At 37.9% G+C, this 20,625-nt stretch overlaps 1 protein-coding gene across 1 annotated transcript in view; it reads right to left on the bottom strand.

Annotated features, from left to right (window-relative positions):
• Positions 1 to 7,470: 7,470 nt before the first annotated feature.
• The window catches only part of ABCC9 (ATP binding cassette subfamily C member 9), a 107,726-nt gene continuing 94,571 nt past the window's right edge, over positions 7,471 to 20,625 (bottom strand). The window contains exons 37-41 of the mRNA XM_072954303.1: positions 20,515 to 20,623; positions 19,050 to 19,153; positions 16,564 to 16,697; positions 14,655 to 14,717; positions 7,471 to 10,168 (exon numbers count right to left, since the gene is read on the bottom strand). Coding sequence (XP_072810404.1) covers positions 10,031 to 10,168; positions 14,655 to 14,717; positions 16,564 to 16,697; positions 19,050 to 19,153; positions 20,515 to 20,623 — 548 coding nt within the window. The 3' untranslated portion in view covers positions 7,471 to 10,030. The remainder of the gene's footprint in view (positions 10,169 to 14,654; positions 14,718 to 16,563; positions 16,698 to 19,049; positions 19,154 to 20,514; positions 20,624 to 20,625) is intronic.

The following is a 20,625-nucleotide window of genomic DNA, read 5'->3' as shown; positions in this document are numbered from 1 at the left end:
AATTTCCCTTAGGTAAAAATTACCTGTGCCAGAAAAGCTTTCACGAGGTCAGTTTTCTAAACAGTTTCCTATTAGAATTAAATATTTGATATCTGGTGCTAATTTAAAATGTCAAATTACTTCCTTTATTGTTAGAATAAGTCAGGTAATAAAATGCTATCCTTTCTGTTGAGTCTTTTTTTTTTTTTAGTTGAGGAATTGCATAAGTTGCATAAAATATACTTTTTGCTTAAATTCGTAGTTTTAGCTTTAGAGTCAGAAAGATCAGTTCTGCCATTTCCTTGGTTGGTAGCTTTGAACAACACAATCACTTCGTACCTCAACTTTCTCTTCTGTGAAATGGAGATACTACCATCTACCTCTCAGAGTTGTATAGATTAAATGAGGTGAGTACGTGAAGAATTTAGCACAGGCCAATGATACTTAAAACATAATATTTTCTCAAATAATTATAACTTTAATGCAACTTCCTTAATTAACATTTACTTAACTTATTATAAAAACATATGTTTTCTTAACCTGCATTTGCTAGTATTTTTGGATCAAGAGTAAATAATAGTGCTGGTTAAGGGCATATTTTTCTTCTTAAGGATTTTGAGAAAATGCTTCCAGAATATATAATTTACCTAGTTAGCATTGTAAGGTTGTGTATTTTTTTCTATTTTTCTGTGTTTTTCAGATCAATAATGGATGATGGATTACATAAAAGGCCTTTTTAGCATATACCAAAATGACTTTTTCTTTCCCACTTCCTGGCCAGTTAATACGGTAAAGTCACTAGGTTAAAAAAAGTGTTGAATTATTTTTACATTCCTGTGATAAATTCCAGTTGGTCATGGTAAATTATCATTTTAAAAAATTGCTGGATTATTTTTCCTAATATTTATGTAGGATTTTTGCATAAATATTTATAAATGAGATTGGTCTGTATTATCTGCCTGTGGTATCTCTGCCTGATTTTGGATAAATGTTATGACTCTTTGTAAAAAAAACTGATGCATATTCTTTCTCTATGGATTGAAATAGTTTAAATAAAATAAGGATTAGCTACTTCTTGAAATCATCTGAGTCCAAATTTTTTCAGAATAGTTCTTGGCTCTTCGAATCCTCCTCATTCTCTTTTTTTCCCTCTGGGACCCTGATTTCAGACCTTCTAATTCTGTCCTCCATAACTTTCCAGTATTCTTGTTTCCTACCGGCTTGTTCTGTGTTGCATTCTAGATACATGCTAGATCTGTTTTCAATGGAAAGAAGTCTCTCATCCTTTAAGCTTAATTACTGTTTAATCTATCCATTGAATTTTTAATTTTGATGGCTTTTTAATGACTTCTAAAAATTGAAGTATATATTTTTTTAATTTATTTTTTCTGTGTGTGGGGGTGGGGAGCTATTCTGTTTATTTACTTACTTATTTCTTTTTGATGGAGGTACTGGGGATTGAACCCAGGACCTTGTGAATACCAAGCATGTGCTCTCCCAATGAGCTATATACCCCTCCCCACAGAAGTACAGTTGATTTACAATGTTAATGGATTTTTTTTCTTTTCTAGAAGTTCTATTTGGTTATTTTAAATTAATTTCTCTTTTCCCCGCCTTTTAAAGACCTCTGTATACAACTATGTAGCTGCCATACAGATCACAGATCAAGACATAAAACATGTCTATCACCCTAGAAAATTTCCTCCTCTGCACCTTTCCAGACCCTTGTTGCTCCCCACCAGAGCTAACTCTGTTATAACTTATTTTGTCATCAGTTTTTTTTGCTTGTTGCTGAACTTGGGATACATGAAATCACGTATAAAGACGCCCTGTGCTGTCTGTCTTCTTTCCCGCACCGTAATATTTGTGGGCTGTGGCCATGTCGTTTCATATACCAGTAATAGTATTTCACCGTGTGATTCAGCCACAGTTTATTTAGCCATCCTCCTGTTGATGGGCATTTGGGGCTGTTTTTGTTTTTGTTTTGATGCTTACGAATAAAGCTACTCTGAACATTTCAGTACAAGTCTTTTCACGGGCTCATTTCTCTCATGCCCAGGAATGGAAATGTTGAGTCCTGTTAAAGGGACATATTTAGCCTTAGTGAAAACAGCCAGTTTTCCCTACTGTTATGCATTCACACTCTTCAACAGTGTAGAGTTCCACCTTCACCAACACTTGGTATTGTCGATCTTTGTGGTTTTAGTCATTTTAGTGGGTAGGTGGCTGTTTTTAGTTTGCAATTTTTATTTGCATTCCTGACAAAGAATGATATTGAGTACATTTTCACTTCCTTTTTGGCAAATATACATATTTAAAAATCTCTTACAGATTGTTTTATTATTTCTAGTTCTTGTGCAAATACTCCTATTCATTGTGTCTCTTGATTCCTATCCTAGTGGTGTTAATTTTGAATGTGAGTTAATTTAATTGATTTTTTTCTCCTCCCCAGGGGAGCTAGGTTGGACCCCCAGCAGACTGATTCTGCATTCACCTTTTCCAGCCTCAAGGATATCAGTATTCTGGAGCCATTTTTCTATAATATTTCAACTTGAATATATCATCTCACCATTGTAGAATTGGAATCCTATCAAACTTTTTAAGAAGGAAAAAGCTTATTTTTGGTCTTAAAAAAATCCCTCTAATACTATTAAGATGTGGCATATGTAGTGGGTCCTCAATGCTAATATTTCATATCAGAATGTGCCCTTCGAATCATGAAATTCTTTCCCCATCATTTAATTTGAGGTTCACAAAAACCCAGTGAGGTCAACAGGCAGTGGCTGCCTTCCTCTGTCATGCTTTCTTGTTCCCCTTTTTGCAAATGAGGAAATGGGAACTCAGGCTTTCAATGGTAAGTCCAAGGTCATTCATTCAATATGTGATAGAACCAAGGCGAGAACTCAAGTCTTCATAGTTCTACATGGACTGACATAACCATTTTGTTATCATATATCACATATCATATAAATCATTTATTCCCAGGAGAACTTAATTGATTCACTAATTTTTAAAATTACTTTTCTTTTTTTAACGGAGGCACTGGGGATTGAACCCAAGAGAATGTAACTGTTTCACAAATTTTTTAAATTACTTAATTTTTTAAATGGAGGTACTGGGTATTGAACCCAGGACCTCGTGCATGCTAAGCACATGCTCTCCCACTGAGCTGTACCCTCCCTGCCCTGATTCCCTAACTTAGTCATTAGTCTAGTGCAACACTATGGCTCTGAGTGTGAGCTTTGAAGTCAGATTGCCTGGATTTGCATCTCAGTTCTGCTAAATCTTCAGCAAGTAAGCCAGTCTGAAACTCAGCTCTATAATGCGGATAATAATGCTTACCTCACAGAATTTTTGTCAAGACTAAATGAGATTCTCCTTGTGAGGCTCATAGCCCATCTTCTCCGTATATGTTAGCTATTATTATACTTTCACCAGATTTTTAATAAGATGGTTTAGGCAGTCTGCACTCTACTGATACCTTCATTGATTTCGCATTACTCCTCTGTTCTTTGCCGCTTCCCCACCCAGCTCCCTCACCGGGTATTTGCTCTCTCATGTTTAATACAAGACGGTACTAGACATTACCGAGATTATATGATATTTAAGTCATAAATCATTATGTCATCTCTAGGCTTTATTGGCACACGTAGCTAAGCGTTATTAAAATATTATTTAAGCCAAGAATTTCCCATGAAATATTAAGGCTTGCTAATTTTTTCCCTACGTTTTTGGCCAAAAGCCTAGATGCCTTGTGTTTCCAATATAATATTTTACTGCATCTAACATACACTGGAAGTTCAGTCAAGTGGGAACAAAGAAAAGAAGCTCCTATTTTCAGGTGAACTTTTGTCACCCCAAATCTGCCTTTTGCCACTTTCTCTTGCCCATTCACCAAGGGGACAGCAAGTTCAGTGCCTGGGCCAAGTGCTTGGCACTTATGAATCGAAGTGATAGGTCTCTGGGAGAAATAGGGGCGCCTCTCTAAAGTATGCTTGTGATTGCCATTTGGGTTGGGACTCCTTACATGAGTGGGATGGTGCAACCCCAGGTGAGTGTTACTGCTCATTTTGAATGGTTGGCTGTGAAAAAGAAGTCCCACAGGCTATGTGTTACGCAGCCATTCCCACAGGGAAATAAAACTTGGGCTCCAAAGTCAAGATTTGGAGGTAATTGCTTATGACAGGAGATTTTGTCTTGTTTTCTATTTTTAAAGAAAATTACGTCCTCCTTTGGACTTTCCCTCTCTCTGGTGCAAAGGTAGGTGTGGGAACACGTGAAGAATGCCCGAGTTTAGTCAACTACTTCACTCTCGTGCTCATGTGATTGTTCTTCCTCTCTCCAAATTCCCTTTTTTTTCCCCCCAAAGGAAGACAGCCAGTAGCCAGCCCAGTCTCATCACCCTTTTTCTGGAACTACTGGTTGTGATTTGAGTTTATATTCTTGCTTTAATGTCACACTCCAGATGTGTTAAATTCTTCTCAGCAGAAGACATGACTTCCAATTGGATAATACCTTCTGGCCACAGCTTTTTAGGCCAGAGGTGGATCCTTAACCCACAGTGAGGTAATGCAGATTTGTTCAGTCACAAGTAAGATAAAAAGATGAGCCGAACAAAGCAGATGTTGATACTTGGAAATTGACAGTCTGAGAAGTGGAGATGGTCGTGGATCCGGGTGCTCCAAGATTTCATCTGAGAGAGGAGTGGGTCATAGAGGCTGCACCAGCCAGATGAGAGCGGAGTAGACAGAGGGATGGAAAAGGCCACACAGAAGGGCAGAAAGGAACCGTGAAGACAGAGAAAGAGAATTAGGGAGTGGCCCAGTCCTCACTGTCCCTGACATCCAATAGGTCTGCATTTCCTAGATTCCAGTGCACAAGCATCCTGTCTCTCCCCCTGTCTCTCCACTCCCATCCCTTGATGTTTTAAAAGTGCCATCTCTGGATTCAGACAGATTTTCAATCAATGATTTGGGGGTAGTTCATTTAAATACTAGCCTCAGTTTTCTCATCTGTAAAATAAGGGCAATAAAGGTAGCTATTTCAGAAGATTTTATACTGTTTTTCATATACTAGAAAGCTTTGTACTCCCTGACAAATGGTCTCTCCGAATCACACTTTGTTACACAAAGGTGACACTTAGCAGATAGTCAACAGATTATCAATCAAGATGAAATAACCGAAGTTGATGTTCAGGCAGCCTTCTCTAGTAGTGGGACAACCACCTTTCAAAAATGCCCAGTTCACTACCTTTCTTAACAATTACTATCATCCCTTTGTCGGACTAAAAAGAACCTGCTCACAGTAACCCAGCAAAGTGTTGCCACTGTTATCTTAAAAACTGGTAGAAAAAGTGGGTTGAACTTCCTATCATCGGAAATACATTTTATGACTTATCAAGAAGTGAAATTTCTTCCTAAGGTGACTTTGTCTCTGGAAGATACATTTGAAAAATTTTGCAATTGTAAGGATCTCTTTAGGACGTCCGTTCTAAGCAGTTGTATTTGACTTATCTATGCATTGTGTTAATACGTGTTGTAAAAATTCATAGCAACTATATACATCTTTAAGGCAGCAAGTTAAGATAGATGTGAATATATACACTCGTATGTGTGCTTGGGTGGTGGGGGGCACCCAGGTGTACTGAGAGGTTAGGAGAGAGACTACAACGTGTGAAAGAAGGTTTCTAGTACACTTCTTTGGATTTAAACTGTGGAAGATTCTGTGTATGTCTTTCAAAGGATTAATGAACATTTCGGGTATCTGAAAGAGAATAAGAATTTAAAAAAATTGCTCTTTACTTACCTAGTCTTGGGATAAGGCTCCAACTACTATGAGTCAAAGTACAAATACTTAGATATGGAAGAGTTGGCCTAAATCCACTTGGTCCTGATAATATTAAAGGTCAATAGTCTTTCCCTTCATAAAAACTGATAACGTGTATAAATAGCACATACTGTAGCCCTCACTAAGAGAAAAATGAGAATGAAGCAGCATTAACCTGTGTTGCACTGTTGCTTTTATAGGAACAAGTTACTTATTTTATGCAAGGGACAGATGAAGTGAAAAAAATCAATCGTCTGAAAACAGTTCTTTGCCATTAATATATTGTATATATTTGAAGATGGTCTGTGATGGTTGGTGGCACTGAGATCCCAGAAGGCATTCTTGTTCCAGCCAGTTAACTTTTTTAGCGAGGTATGACTCCCTTAATCTTCGTCAATTTAGAAACAGGGCTTTGGTGATCATAGGGTGAATGCCTAGGGAAGGGAAATTAGCTACAGCCCATAGAAAAAGCAATAATTTAAATCCCATGGAGTGCATATGTAGAACGAATCTATCAGCTTTCATATGTCAGCAATGATGTTACCTGTAGGAAAAATGAGAAGGTGGAATGGGGAATCACTATCACAGGCAATCTGCCTGCCTTCCATCTTGTGAAACATCGATAGTGAAACCTCCCTAAACCGGTCACATTTACACACTACGAACGTTTGAAAAAATGAATTCAAATTCAGCAGAGCAATGTGCAAATGACTAAACAGGTAATTCAGATGTAGGGGAGAAAATCTTTGCATCTTGGTGAAAAACTTCTCCCCTTGATCGCATATTGCTGATTAAACCACAAAACAAAAGAAAAGAACATTCAGAGTCCCTGTTTCTATCTTCTCAGCTAAGTTTCAGTTCATTTCACTACGTTTCCCTTATGACGGAACTAAGGCAATTCATCCAATGACATGGAGAGACGTGTTCTGGAAGTCCAGGATAGGTTAACCGCGGCAAAGACAGGAAGCATGTGGAGATCACCTTCCGCAACCATGTTACGTGTAATAAAAAGAAAAGAGGGTGGTGACTGGGGTAGATCAGCGACTCCCAAACTTGGCCAATTATAAATCTTACCTAGAGGCACTTGCTAGAAATACATTTACAAGCCCTTTCACAGGAGAGTTTGAGCTATGTGAACCTCACCAATGCTTGAGCAAACCTGTTGTAAATGATGTGTAGTTACTAAAGAAAAAAATTCAGCTTAAGTTACAGGATACAGCCTCTTGGCTACTGTTTCTTATGCTAAAAGGTTTAAGATGAGAAGATTGCACTTAACTCTGGATAATGGGTTCATAAGGGAATTATCATAGCAGTATAAGTCACAGAGCTCCAAAGAATGTAGCACCAAATAAGTGACAAGAGATATATTGGAAGACAACCATAAGAACTGATCAATAAACCTTTGGGAAAAGTCCAGACATCCAGCTACTAGAGATGTAATAAAATTTAATGATATAAATGTTCCACTTGATGGAAACTTCCCTAGACTCTCTCTATAAAATTAATGAAGTGCATGGCTGTGGCAGGTGTGAAACAAAATTGTCAAAGGATGATCGGGTATTGCCTTGTCAACTGATGTTAATTCACACCTATTGATCAGTCCTGATTGATATCCAATGAATGGTATTGTAAGTGAAAGAATGATCACCCTTTTTAATCGAGCAAACAAAAAGAGTAATTTATTATACAACACCAAAGCAATGTATTTTTACAGTAGGATAAACATAACACAGGAAACAGAGTTACAGGAACATGGCTAGTGGTGAAATTAATCAATGGATCAGTCAACTATACTTATTGGGGGCTGCTGTGGTCCAGGCACTTGTGTTATAAGCCAAGGGCACAGAGACAAACAAGACGTGGTCCCGGACCTCAAGTATCAGTTACTCAGAGGGGCCTTCTGGTATCTAATCCAGAGGGAAGTTGTTGACTTTTAAATTGATCATGAGGAAGAGCATGAAAGTAGAGGATGCACAATCCTTTAAGAGGAGTATTTTTTCTCTCTCAACAATATCAGTAACGTTGCTATTTCACATAAAGTTTAATGTACTTACTGCTTTTGACGAATATTAAGGAGTTACAATTGGTAAAACTGATTTGGTGAATTTAGATGTAAATTTGTGAATATGAAATTTGATTTGGGAAAGGCCAGTCTTCTATAAATATGCATCTATTTAGTAAAAACATATTTCAAGATGAGTCATGTCTAGATTCAAAGATCATGTGTATAACACAAATGATTATGCAATTTAAAAAATCATCCTTGAAATTTTACTCAATTTAGTTTTGTAAATAATTAAACACTCAACTTAAGTGACTACAGGTTATATGGGAACCAGTAACCATTTAGGTGTAAAAGTGGTGTGATTTCCTGTTTAGTAGAGTTAGATACGCTTCTGCTGACATTACGTTAGCAGTATACTTTACAAATATTGTGAGGGATTATTTCTAAGGGTAAATCCCCATTTCTCTGTAAGAGTGAGGAATAATTTGGGACTAAGCATCGTGTAAATTCAGCCTTACAGAACATTTGCATAGCAGAAATACTTCCGGGAGATGGGTGGACTGTTTAGGAAATATTTTCAAGATCAAATCAATAGTTACTGATCTTGTTCTGTTTTGCTTTCAGGAAACAATATGAGGAATTTTTTCCCAGTGCAGTTTATATGTATACTACAAAAGGTGACAATTCAAGCTAAATAACGAGGAACACTTTTGTCCATCTTCGTGAAACTTATTTTAGGTAAATGTCAGGACTCTATATTCAGGTGCCAGCCCAGTCCTAAGTTCTGGATACACAAACATTACAGATTTTCCAAGTAGGAATATACAATACAATAAATTGATGACAAGAACTACAGGAAGGGACTGTATATTGTCTTTTTCCATCAACCGTAATTCTTCAAAAATCTTACAAGCACATGAATCCTCACATGAAAATCAATGATATTTATCAGATGGGTACAGAATTGCAGTAGAAAGCTTTGGCTGCTAGCATGACTTTTGAGTATTTTTTGACTTTATTTATATTTAAGCAAAGCATAACACTAATATCCCATAAATTCTGACGTACTCTTAACATGCACATTAAAATTAGAATAAAATTTGAATACACCTTTTACGTGTACATTAAAATGAGAGCAGGAGCAAATGTATACATGCATGACAGCAATGGAAATAAATGTCTAAAAGATACCCTCTTCCCCCTAGAAATAAACATGTTTTTAATATATATATACCTACACATGTATATTCATGTATGTATGTATACGTGTATCTTGTGAAAATAAGGCCACTCGCCTATGTTCCTGAATCTTGAAAAAATGTGGAATTTCAGGGCTTGAGGATCATAACCACATCTAATGATTAAACCATGGAAAGCTGTAGCTGTCCTGCCACTGAAGGACTAAACCTAATTACTTTCTGAACTTCAGTCTGGAAAAGGCACATTCTACCTGGTATCTCAAGACCCCTGCTCCTACTAGACAGGGAACAATGGAAACTTTGGTGTCATTTTTCAAATTTTTCAAACTCTTTTTGTGATCTTTCTAGTTAAGGTTTTGGCTTTACAGAGTTATTAAAAATATGACAACCTGTTGGTGACTGGAAACAATTTAGATGGAAACAAAGAAACCAATAAAGAAACATCTGTGTTACTAATGGTAATGAGTACAGAAAAAAAGTCTCAGACAGTAGATCATGAATTTTAGGGGTTCATTTTCTAACTGATTAGAAAACCTGTCCTCTTTTTATTTTCTTCCAACATCTGGAGACACCAACACAAAGAAAATTTGATTCTTACAAATCAGAGTGTAATAATACTGAATCCTCATTGTAACTTCCACGCCTGAGAGCTATTTATCAGACTTAAATACAGCTGTTGATTTACCACATACAGGAGCTTACATGTTTTAATACAACCTGTTATTTTTAAAGGTAATATGGCTTAATCACTAGAAAAACATCAGTAACAAGCGTATGAAGCAATAATAGCTTGGAAAACAAAACAAAGAAACCAGGAAGAAGAAATGTCAACACAGAAAACACAATATTAACTGATAAAGTGTTACCGTTACTCGTTACAAAGTCCCACAACAGAACAAGTAAACTTTACAAAAATGTGTCGAAGTTTAAGATGCCACTTTCCAAATGTTGAGCTCATGCTCCATTAAAGAAGATTATGACGGTGTTGTGTTAAATACACGTCTGGTTTGAAGACGTCCCTTCACATGTCTGCGCGAACGAAAGAAGCAAATACTCCATCTTCCTGGGCCAAGAGGCTTTCTGGAGTGTCATATTCTAAAATATTTCCTCGCTTCATCACAATAACTAGGTCCGCTGTCAGGATAGTGTGAACCCGATGCTGTGAGTGAACAGAACACAAGTATCCGTTACAAATTTCAGGCACGAGCCAAAACAATGGAAAATGCATATTTCAGCGATTATTCAAGGCCATTTTTTTATCTTGGGGAGCCAGGAGGTGTAAGAGGCACAGACCCTCTTTTTCTTTCTTATTTAAAGTACGATTTATTTACATACTTTGAAACCCCAGCCAGTGTTTTATATAGGTTGTATTAAACTGAGTGTAGCTAATATAGGAATTTCGTCATTTTCATGGTAGTATAAACAGGCTAACAGATGTCTGTCAAATAATTAAATAAGCAAAGCCATCGTGAACCAGTTAGGTTATAGTTTAGTCTAGACTAAAATTATCTCTTGTGTAGAGTCAACTAATTCCCTGGGCCAACACACAATTTGGAGAACTCCGGAAGGTGGTTCAGTTCTGGGAAGACAACGTGGAGAGGTCCATTCTGGCATGCAGTGTTAGAAGGAATTATCCAGGACGTTAGGCATGCTGTCTTTTTGTCTTTAGGCATCCCTGCCACTCATTCATTCTCTCTCCCCACATGGTACCCTGTGGAGAGACGCTTTGGAGTTAGGACTTCATCATAATATAAGCTATCCCTTACTGAACATACACTGTACATTAAGTACTCCACACACACAAGTGTTAATCATCAGAGCGTTCCTCAGTTGTGGGCGCTATCTCTCTCCACTTTATAGGGGACACCCTTGGGGCTCATAGAGGTAAAGATAAATCAGATCACTTTGATAATAAGGAGCAGAACCAGCACCAAAACCAGGCTTCTTAACTTCAAAGTGTGAGATATTTCCACTCTGCCATCAGACTGTTTTGCAGAGAGCATCTGGTATTTTAGAGAATCATTCACCTGTCAATATTAACATCATGGTTAAGAACACAGGCTTTGAAGTTAAAGCGGACTCTTGTTTTGGTTTCACCCCCCGTTAGTTGTGCCATCTTGAGCAACAAACTTAGCTTTCGTATGCCTCAACTTCCACATCTGTAAAGTGATGGTAGTAATAGGACCTGCCTTGGTGAAGATCCATGAGATAAACCAAGTTAAAAAATATTCAGCACCTTGTCTGATACACACAAGCAAATAATAAATGTCAGCCACTGTCCTTTTTGACTTTTAGGATTTACAAGGAAATAAATCTTTGCAGTGGGCTTTTTCACTCCTCTTGCTAAGATCAGTGCTCCCAATAGAAATATTATGTGAGGCATGTGGAATTTAAGTTTCTTGGGAGCCACAGTTGACAGGCACAAACAAACAAGTAGAATCCATTTTAATAATGTCTTTTAACCCAATATACCCCAAATGTTATTCCAACATGTAACCGATATAAAAATTATAAGTGAGATTTTTTTATTTCCTTCTGTCAATACTAAGTCTTTGCAATCCAGTACGGATTTCACACTTACAACACCTCTCAATTAGGACGAGCCATATTTCAAGTGCTCAATAGCCGCCTGTGGCTCAGGGCCACCTTAGGACCTGGATCAAGCAAGTCAAAACACTGGCATGCTAGTGGGACTGCCAAACCTAGAAAAAACATCTGTTTAGCTGCTACACAGTCTTCCAAATTGTCTTCTCCTAACAACCCAAAGTCCAACCTGAGCAACCCAAAGTCCAACCTGAAGCCATCCCCAGAAGCAAAGGCTTAACATTTGCCCAAGGCCATGTATTGGAGTAGTTACAATGTTCATGCTTTCAGAAAAGCAAGCAGTCATAGTTGGTACTCACAACTATGGGGGAAACAACACGTATGAGTGTGATAAAGATGCCAGCTTAGAACATGCACCATTTTGAACATCTTGAGACAAATCTCCATCATTCACTAAATACTGGTAATTAAGGATAATGTTTGTTTATCTTTGAGAAAGAACTAGAGCCAAATGCATACCTATGCATTTGGAAAAAAAATAAACTTAATGAGCTGTTTAATATCTGCTGTGCATTTTCCTTCAAACAATTAATTCTTCAATAACCATATCATAAATATTAAAAAAAAACTTGACTTCCAAATCCATAAATAGAATATTATAAACATTGCTCTGCTATTCTAAAATGTTTATTTTTTTCAAAATATTGAAAAACCTGGCCTATAGAATTCAGTATACCTGGTGTTTATTCCATTACTCCAAAATATTTTTTATTTGACAAAGTGTGGTGTCAGTCGTCAGAGCGTTGATGACATTTTCAAAATATTTCCTGAGAAATTAACCACATCCAGGGTGAAAATAAATCACTTTCAAAAATAAATGCTATGTACTTTTTGGGGAGATGAGGGCTTCTTTTTAGAAGCCAGAGAAAGTTATCTTTTTAAGTTATTCCACAATTTTCAGTGGCACTTGGCAGAAGTAACAGAACAACTTTTATCAGGGAAGGAAAAATAGTGACTTTTAATAACGTTGAGGATTGTTGCACAAGGGAGTCCACCACAAGTCGGTGCAGCTCTCCCTCCTACGAGCCTGGTGTGAGCCTCACGGTAATCTGTCCTGCCCCAAAGCTTTCCGGATGTCCAGGGGAGAGAACTCGAAGTATCCTGGTGGCCAGCTCCACACCAGTGGTCTCGAAATGAGGAACAGGTGAAAGACAGACAAATAGACAGAAAAGCATTCAGTGAATGTAGGAGAACAGAAGTCGGGTAAGAGAACATAATTTTTTGGTGAAAAAATACAAATTATGCTCAAGCAATCTTCCAGGTGTGGCTAAGTGGGACCATCCAACAATATCATGCTCCATGCAGAGTAGAGAAGACTTGTCTTTTGAGTAGGAAAAGGTCTGTTTTCCCCCATTTTAATTTGCCCTTTTGGAGGCAACAGGAAGATCTTTCTCCCCCCAAATATCTCCTTATCTCTCAGTGAGAAATTTTTTGAAAATATTATAGAATCATTTTTTTCAAGTAGCTACTTCTGTCACTCATTAAGTCATTCACACTTTAGTGTAAATGGGTTAATCAGGTGACCCCAGGGCAGAAGGAATCACAGAGTTCACCAGGAAAGTTAGAGAAAGTGGGTTTTTCTTTACTTAGGCCCAGTTTACAGAAGGTGAGCCCAGATGGGGAGTCATTTCCAGCCACTTTGAAAAAGTTGCCCTTCCAAGGATACCCATTCTTCCACACACCATTCACAAAAACAGAAGCATGAGCAACCACTCCTTGCATAACTCCATGAGTCAATGGTTAAACTTGAGTAATTACTAAATGACACAATGCATTCTTCAGGATAGGTCAGGAACATGTACAGTGCTTTAAGGACACTTACAGAACATCCCCCAAGGAATAGTGAAATTGGTCCTTAGGCTAGAGGTAAATCTGGCTCCCGGGTTTTCACACTCTCTCTGGCACATGTATACTTTTGAGTACACAGTTATGTGCCTCACTTGTACTGAGCATCACTGAAGTACCTGGTTGAGTTGATTTGTACAGTAATACCCTGGAGTTAGTTCCCTCACCACATCCCTCCCTTTTAATCTCTGCATTAACCTTGCCTTCCTGGGGGGACGTCGCTAAGATAACTACCGGAGAAGGGAATACTCGGCAGAAGAGCTCATGACGGTCTACTTGTTGGTCATCACCAAAGTGGAAAAGAGGCCATTCCTGAGAGCGAGCAAGTTTGGAACAGTGTCACACTCCACTAAAATACCCTCAGATAAGACTAAAACCAGGCCTGCGTCCAAAATAGAAGAGACACGGTGCTGGAGAGAAAAGAGAAATGGAAAGAAGAGAAGAGAGTCAGCAAGAGGGAAAAGGTCCAAGTGATTCATTTAAAAAATAGTTTTGTTAAACATTAAGTCTAAGTGTAAGAACCCATCCAGCTGAAGGAGAAGAGAGGAAACCATGACCTCTTTGAAGTAAGCTGTAACATGCATGACAAAACTTTAAGCAATTCTTCAATTTGACTGGTGCTGTTTAAAATCGGAGAAAGTATACATATGCCTGGGACATTATGCTGTACACCGGAAATCGACACCTTATGACTTGATTATATGTTAATAAAAAATTAAAAAATGAATAAAATCAGAGAAAGTATTTGTCTCTGCTGGGATCTCATTGCCTTCTTTTTGCAAGCAGTTAAGTCAATAGGAGCACAGAAATTACGTGTAAATAGTAGCAGAATAGGCAGTCAAACTTACAAATTTTGCTTCTGACACTGCTCATCAATTAGATTATTGAGAAAAGAATGATCCTATACTAACTACCATCTGTATCTGGTGACAAAGCCCTGGCCATGACTTGCTGGAATCCTGAGATTTGGGATGTTCTATCATTGTAACTTACAGGAGGAAATAGACCGTTTGGAAAAAAAACAAGGTAAAGGCTTTTGAAACATAGCTGTTCTTTTTTCCTTTTTTGCACAGACAGAAATATTAGCAGAGGAATACAGGATTTGATGTAATATATTTTAATTGCTCAGAAATAAAGAATATTGAATCTTGGAACAAAACCCAAAGAGGAGTAAGTTAAGTGTCTCCCATACTTACAGCTATTGTAACAACAGTGCGGTCAGCAAAAGCTGTCATTACCACTTTCTGCAAAATGTTTTCCTGCCAAAAAAAAAAAAAAGAAAAGAAATAGAGTCTGAATTTTTTTTGGACTACTTTCTCTTGCCATAATATTTTGTCCCCAAGAATAATGCTCCAGCACGCCCAGTCTCTTCTGAGAACGTTCACTGCTAAGTCTCCTGCAGAAGGTAAAACAGGGCGCAGTGCCCACCAGCAAGCTCAGGCTGGGTTCTGTACACATTACAGTGTCTTCAAAATGCAAATTTAACTCGGTGATCAACAGGGCATGACTGATTAGACTTATTGCCAGGAAACTGAAGGAGGAATATGAAACCAAATGGGCGTGGAAATGCTCATTAGAATTATGCCACAAAAAGGGATGTATTCAAAACTAATGAAACCCTAAAATAGTGTTAAATTTTGGGTCAGAAAAGAAGAAAATTAATACATGCCAAAAATTTGGATGTTGACCCCTAAAAGGACATTCCTAGCAGGAACTATTTTTATTCCCACTAGAAACCATTTTTATCATTTTATTTTAAAAAATGTTTTGGGTAAAGATTCTCTCTCTCTCGTGGGGGGGTGGGGAACAAAGCTTGATTACCTAGGTCTTAATATGAAGGAGTTATCTGTTCCAATAATTTGGTTTATTACCAATTAATTAATGCTTTTTATCTTTCTGTCTCTCATCTCTACTGAGCCTGTTGTCCTTATAAATAACCTCCAATATTGTAAGACCTTACCAATTAATACTAATTTCGATGTAGCTGTTTCCTTAGTGACATTGCTTGATTAGAAACTATTTGATTGCTTTAAATTAAATTAACTTTGAGAAGATTATACAATTTTGTATAGAGACTTTACCTGATTAGTCTTACTTAATACAAAGAAATGTTTGTCAAACTAACATCTCTATATAATTGGCTTTTAATCATCTTGAAACTATTTTATCTTTTTGGGTAGTTTTACTCAATCTAAAGGGTAAAGCAAGAAAAAAAATAAGGTTTTTATTTTTGTCCTTTCTGATGCCAAACTTCTAATATCAAGATAACTTTTATAAGAACAACATTAATTGCTAGCTTATATAGTTTGTGGCTTAATATGACATTTTTCCCACTCAATCACAATCTTCCAGACAAATCCTCCTTAAACGTATTTGATGCTTTTAAATGATTTCTTTCAAAAGGCAAAGTTTCTGCCTTGTTACCATGAATACATTGAGATGGCCCTTATTAATTCTACTGGATCCCTCTTCAAATTGCATTAGAAAAGGATTGGTTTTGATTATCAATAGATTCGATTAAATAGAGATTTGCATACTTTGTCTTAGAACTTCCATGACACAACATTTGAATACTTGAATACAGGAAAGCACTCTCATCAACTGAGCCCTGGGATTTTACTGTTTTGAGGATTTAAAAATGATGGCATTGGGAGTTCGAGATTTGGAGATACTAACTACTATATATAAAATAGATCAACAGTAAGTTTATATTGTATAGCACGGGGAACTATATTCAATACCTTGTAATAACCTATAATGAAAAAGAATATGAAAGCAAATATATGTAAGTATATGTATGACTGACGCATTATACTGTACACCAGAAATCGGCACAACATTGTAAACTGACTATACTTCGATTTAAAAAAGTTATGGCAAATTTATTTTATATTTATTGACAATAGGAACTCCCTTAAAACAAGAGTCAAGTCGACTTACTGACATTCTCAATGTGCGATCATCAGTGGATCAAGGAGGTGAATGAGAAGACACTCAGAATTACAGTACTGAGGCTTCAGAACCCAAACAGGAAAAAAGAAATTGGAATTTTCTTGTGCCTTTCCTCAACTCATCAATTTAAACAGGCTTGGACGATGCACTCACTGTGGCCATGTCGATGGATGCTGTCGCCTCGTCCATGATGAGAATGCTGCTCTTGCGGACAAAGGCCCTGGCGAGGCAGAACAGCTGTCTCTGTCCAACGCTGAAATTCTCCCCACCTTCAGTCACAACGGCATCTAAATCAGAGCAGGACGCAAGCACTTCACTCAAGCAACCCTACTAGCATTGTCCTTGGGCAAAGGGGTGAAAGCCACATCGTGCCCTATACGAGCATGCAGGACCTCATTTTGTACTGGCGCAAGGATTTCATACTGGCAAAGCCAAGAGGAACCTGGAGATGACAAAGGATGGTAACTTGCCTCCTTATCGTTGGATAGAAAATACCTTTACATGTTTTAAAGGCTGAGAAAGCTTGGAGATTATTTATCCATTACAGTTCTCCAAGAAGATTATTTAATAGAATTATCCAAGGCCCAGAGTGACGAAGTGGCTTACCCAACAGCGCAGAGTTAACTTGTAGTAGAGCTTGGTAAGAAACGGAATATTCTCAACTCCAACACCTGTTCTGTTTCCTTGATACCACCCCACTGGACTATAAGCTCCCAGTGGGTGAGGACTGTGTTTGCTTTCATCACTGTATCCCCAGCACGCCTCACGGCATCTGTGATAGTAGCTGAATGGAACGCTGTTGCGTGGATAAAGTGTCCTCATGACAGTTCCCTCTTGTTGGTTTTCACCTGCATTTCATAGATTACTACTGAGAGTTTAGCTTAACTTCTGTTTCCCAAATAAGAATAAATTTATAATTTCCAAGATAACCTATTTTATTAGGAGTCACACCCCTTTAAGTAGGGTTCTGAGGGAAATTTTCTGTTGATTATAGTCTCACTGCATCAAATTCTTGTAATTTCTCTTGCTTGGGGGTTATGCACTTAGTCTCCAGATTTTAATGTATATAATCAATAAGAAGGAAGCTGGGGGTGAGGAATGTTCTCCACCAGAGGCAGCTTAAACCAGATCTTTATCAAGCAATTGATGTCATCTTTATTAAGAGAAGGAGCATAAACAATTTTCAGCTACAAGTGTAAGTACAATCCCCTGTTGCTCACACTGTACCGTAACCCCCAGATACTATGCGCGTGATTCCGAACAGGTACAGGCAGTTCTCATGTTAGTGATGAGGACTGTGAAGATGTAATTGCCTGTCTTTCCAACTATGAATGGGGAGAAGGAAAAGTCTCTAAATACCAAGGGGTGAAAAGGTCTATAAGCATTGTCTCAGGTAGACTTTTCAGTTTTTCAAGTACATTTGCTGGGGTCAGAGGAGACATCAAAACTGACTATGGGAGAGTTCATCTAGACCTCAGGAATTACTCCCACAGCCTGATGCTGGCAAGGTCAGTAAACCTATCTCCAAAGGCATGCTGTCTCCATTTCAGTCTGTGCGATGCCTTTTCCTTGGGACTTAATTATAATCACAAAAGGTATTGTTTTTGAGTAGGTGCCCTTCTCCAGACAAACCAACAAATAAACATGATCTCATTTTGTAGGTTAATTTTTAAAGGAAACTAGATGCCAAACAAAACAATCAATTTGGCAACCACATATTACATATTAAAATTAGAATACTAACCAGCTATTATCTTCCCAATACCATTCCTAAATGATGAGTTCAGATTTTAAGCAAACAGAAGTCCAAAACTACCAATGTTCATTTTTATGAATTAAAAACTATATCGTGAGCACTCTGTTGTTCCATTAATCATGTTGATCTCTTACTATTCATGTAATTCTTTTGTCTTGTCATCAGCTATTTGCTAGAAATTATACTGCCTCTGGGACTGAATTTATATCAGTGATCATTGGAGAACCTGTTTCATTCCTTTCACAAGTTCCAAAACTGATACTGCAGCTAGAGAACAGAAAATAATGTCTTCCAGAAGTTGTGTTACATAAGTAAAAGGAATATGCCCTCCTGGTGGCAAAGAAAGTGGCTGCCACCGTGGAGAACCAGCTCGCTTCTAAATAGCACCCGGGACTCCTGGAACCTAACAGCTTCGCCAGTCCTCCTGTCCGTTTACTGGGGGTAAGTGATCATGTAAACTGCATGAGCAGAATGACCACAAGGGAACAGTCGAATTAAAGTGATCTGTACCCATCAATGGTGGAAAGCCTAAAGAGACAGATGTACCAATTGGAACATTTTGGCGTGTTCACAGAGAACAGAAGGTTACAAGGTCCATCTTCTTGCATCCCATGCAAAAGCACCAGATTATGAAGTGTCCGAATGACCTTTAGGAAATTATTATTTTTTTCTTTTAATTTATTTTTTGTTAATGGAGGTACTGGGCATTGAACCTAGGACCTTGTGCATGCTAAGCATGTGCTCTACCACTGAACTATCCTCCCCACCACTACAATATTATTTTAAAGATAGGTACTTAACACTAGAATTATGTGATTCTTAGGTAGAGACATGTAGAATTCATTGTATATCTAAAAAGTAAGTATATTATTTAGAAATATACCTAGACCTCCTGGTAGGGATTTGACCATATTCTTCAACTGAGCAATTTCTAGAGCCTCCCAGAGTCTGTCATCTGTGCATTTGCATTCTGGATCTAAATTAAATCTGTAGGAAAAAAAAATCAGTTCATTAATCAATAAATTTAAAAATGCATTTTTATATTTGTTTGCTTATTGCTGTTTTTCCTTTAAAATGGAAATTGTATTTGTTTCGGCTACTGTTGTATTCCCAGCGTCTACAACAGTCCTTAGGATGGAGCAGGTGTCCGACGTATGCTTGATGAATGAAGGAACCACCTTACTACTATGAACAATGGTTTTTTATGTAAGTAGTATGTTTAAATGCATGATAAGACATGGTAAAAATCATTACATTGGATTCATCATCATATTATGTTCAATGTAACCTGAATAGTGTCTAGCAAACGATTCCTACAGAACTGGTGTTAAACACATAAATCTATATGGAAACATGTAATGCTATTTCAGATGACCTGTGCTGCACCAACCACAATAACAGTATGCATTGTAAGTGTGTTCAGCGAAGCAAATTTACTGTGATATTGATAGATAACTTGATACATCCAGAACATTTAATGAAAATAATTTTACAGTTAAATATTGAGCAATCTTACATACATTTTCTCTTTGAGACAAGGAATATTTAGTAAAAGGTGGGAAATACTCCTTTGCAATGAAGTGGGTGAAGGAAGGGAGCAAGAGAGAACAGAGGGGGGATGCAACGAGAAGCATGATCTGGTAGATGACGTCATGGGGGGCTTTGGGGTTGGACAAACTTTATTTGGAATGGCAGTTCTACCACTTACTAAGTGTACAAACTTGGGGGGTGTGCTGCAGCTTCCGTGAGGTTTGAAACCCTCACCTGTAAAATGGGGACAGTGAGATGTGCACTAGAGGGTGCTCTGAGGATGTGGTCAGACAGTATATAAAAAGCACCTAGCAGAGAGTAGATACCTCCATTCTTTTTTCCATGAGAAACTACAAACCAGACGTGGAGAGGACTGTAGCGTCTTCTCCAAAGCAATTCTGGCTGAAAGAAGAGTTGTGAGGGATGGAAGGGAATCAAGGTATTGACCAAACTCAATTGTCTGCCGAGCTCAAGCCAGACACACAAGAGATCGGCAGGATATCTGCAGGGTGGGTATCTCAGAAATGTCTGCCAAGAATCACTGCCCCCAAGTACAGAGGGGAAATGTGTAGAATCAAACAGAAAATTCTAGAATCAAACAGAAGAGATGAGCTCCTGGAGGCACAAAGAATGGGCTTCTGCAGCTTCATTTAGCCACTCTAGGTTCCCCAGTGCACACTGTCAGACAGAAGATTTGCTCTCATCTTGGTAATGTCCTTACACACCTACCTTTTTAAAAGCAGTTCTGAGCAAAACCCTCCTATGAGCCAAAGGGTAAATCCTGAGGCACATGAGTTTCTGTTGAATACATCACCTACCGAATAGAACCGCTGAACAGGATTGGATCCTGCAGGATGATTGAAAGTCTAGAACGTAGTGTGTGCAGTGGCAGTTTTGAAATGTCTATCCCATCAATGACAATCTTTCCT

The sequence above is a fragment of the Vicugna pacos genome, chromosome 34 (genome assembly GCF_048564905.1).
Source record: "Vicugna pacos chromosome 34, VicPac4, whole genome shotgun sequence".
Lineage (NCBI taxonomy): Eukaryota > Metazoa > Chordata > Mammalia > Artiodactyla > Camelidae > Vicugna > Vicugna pacos.
This window is presented reverse-complemented; position numbering and strand designations above follow the sequence as displayed.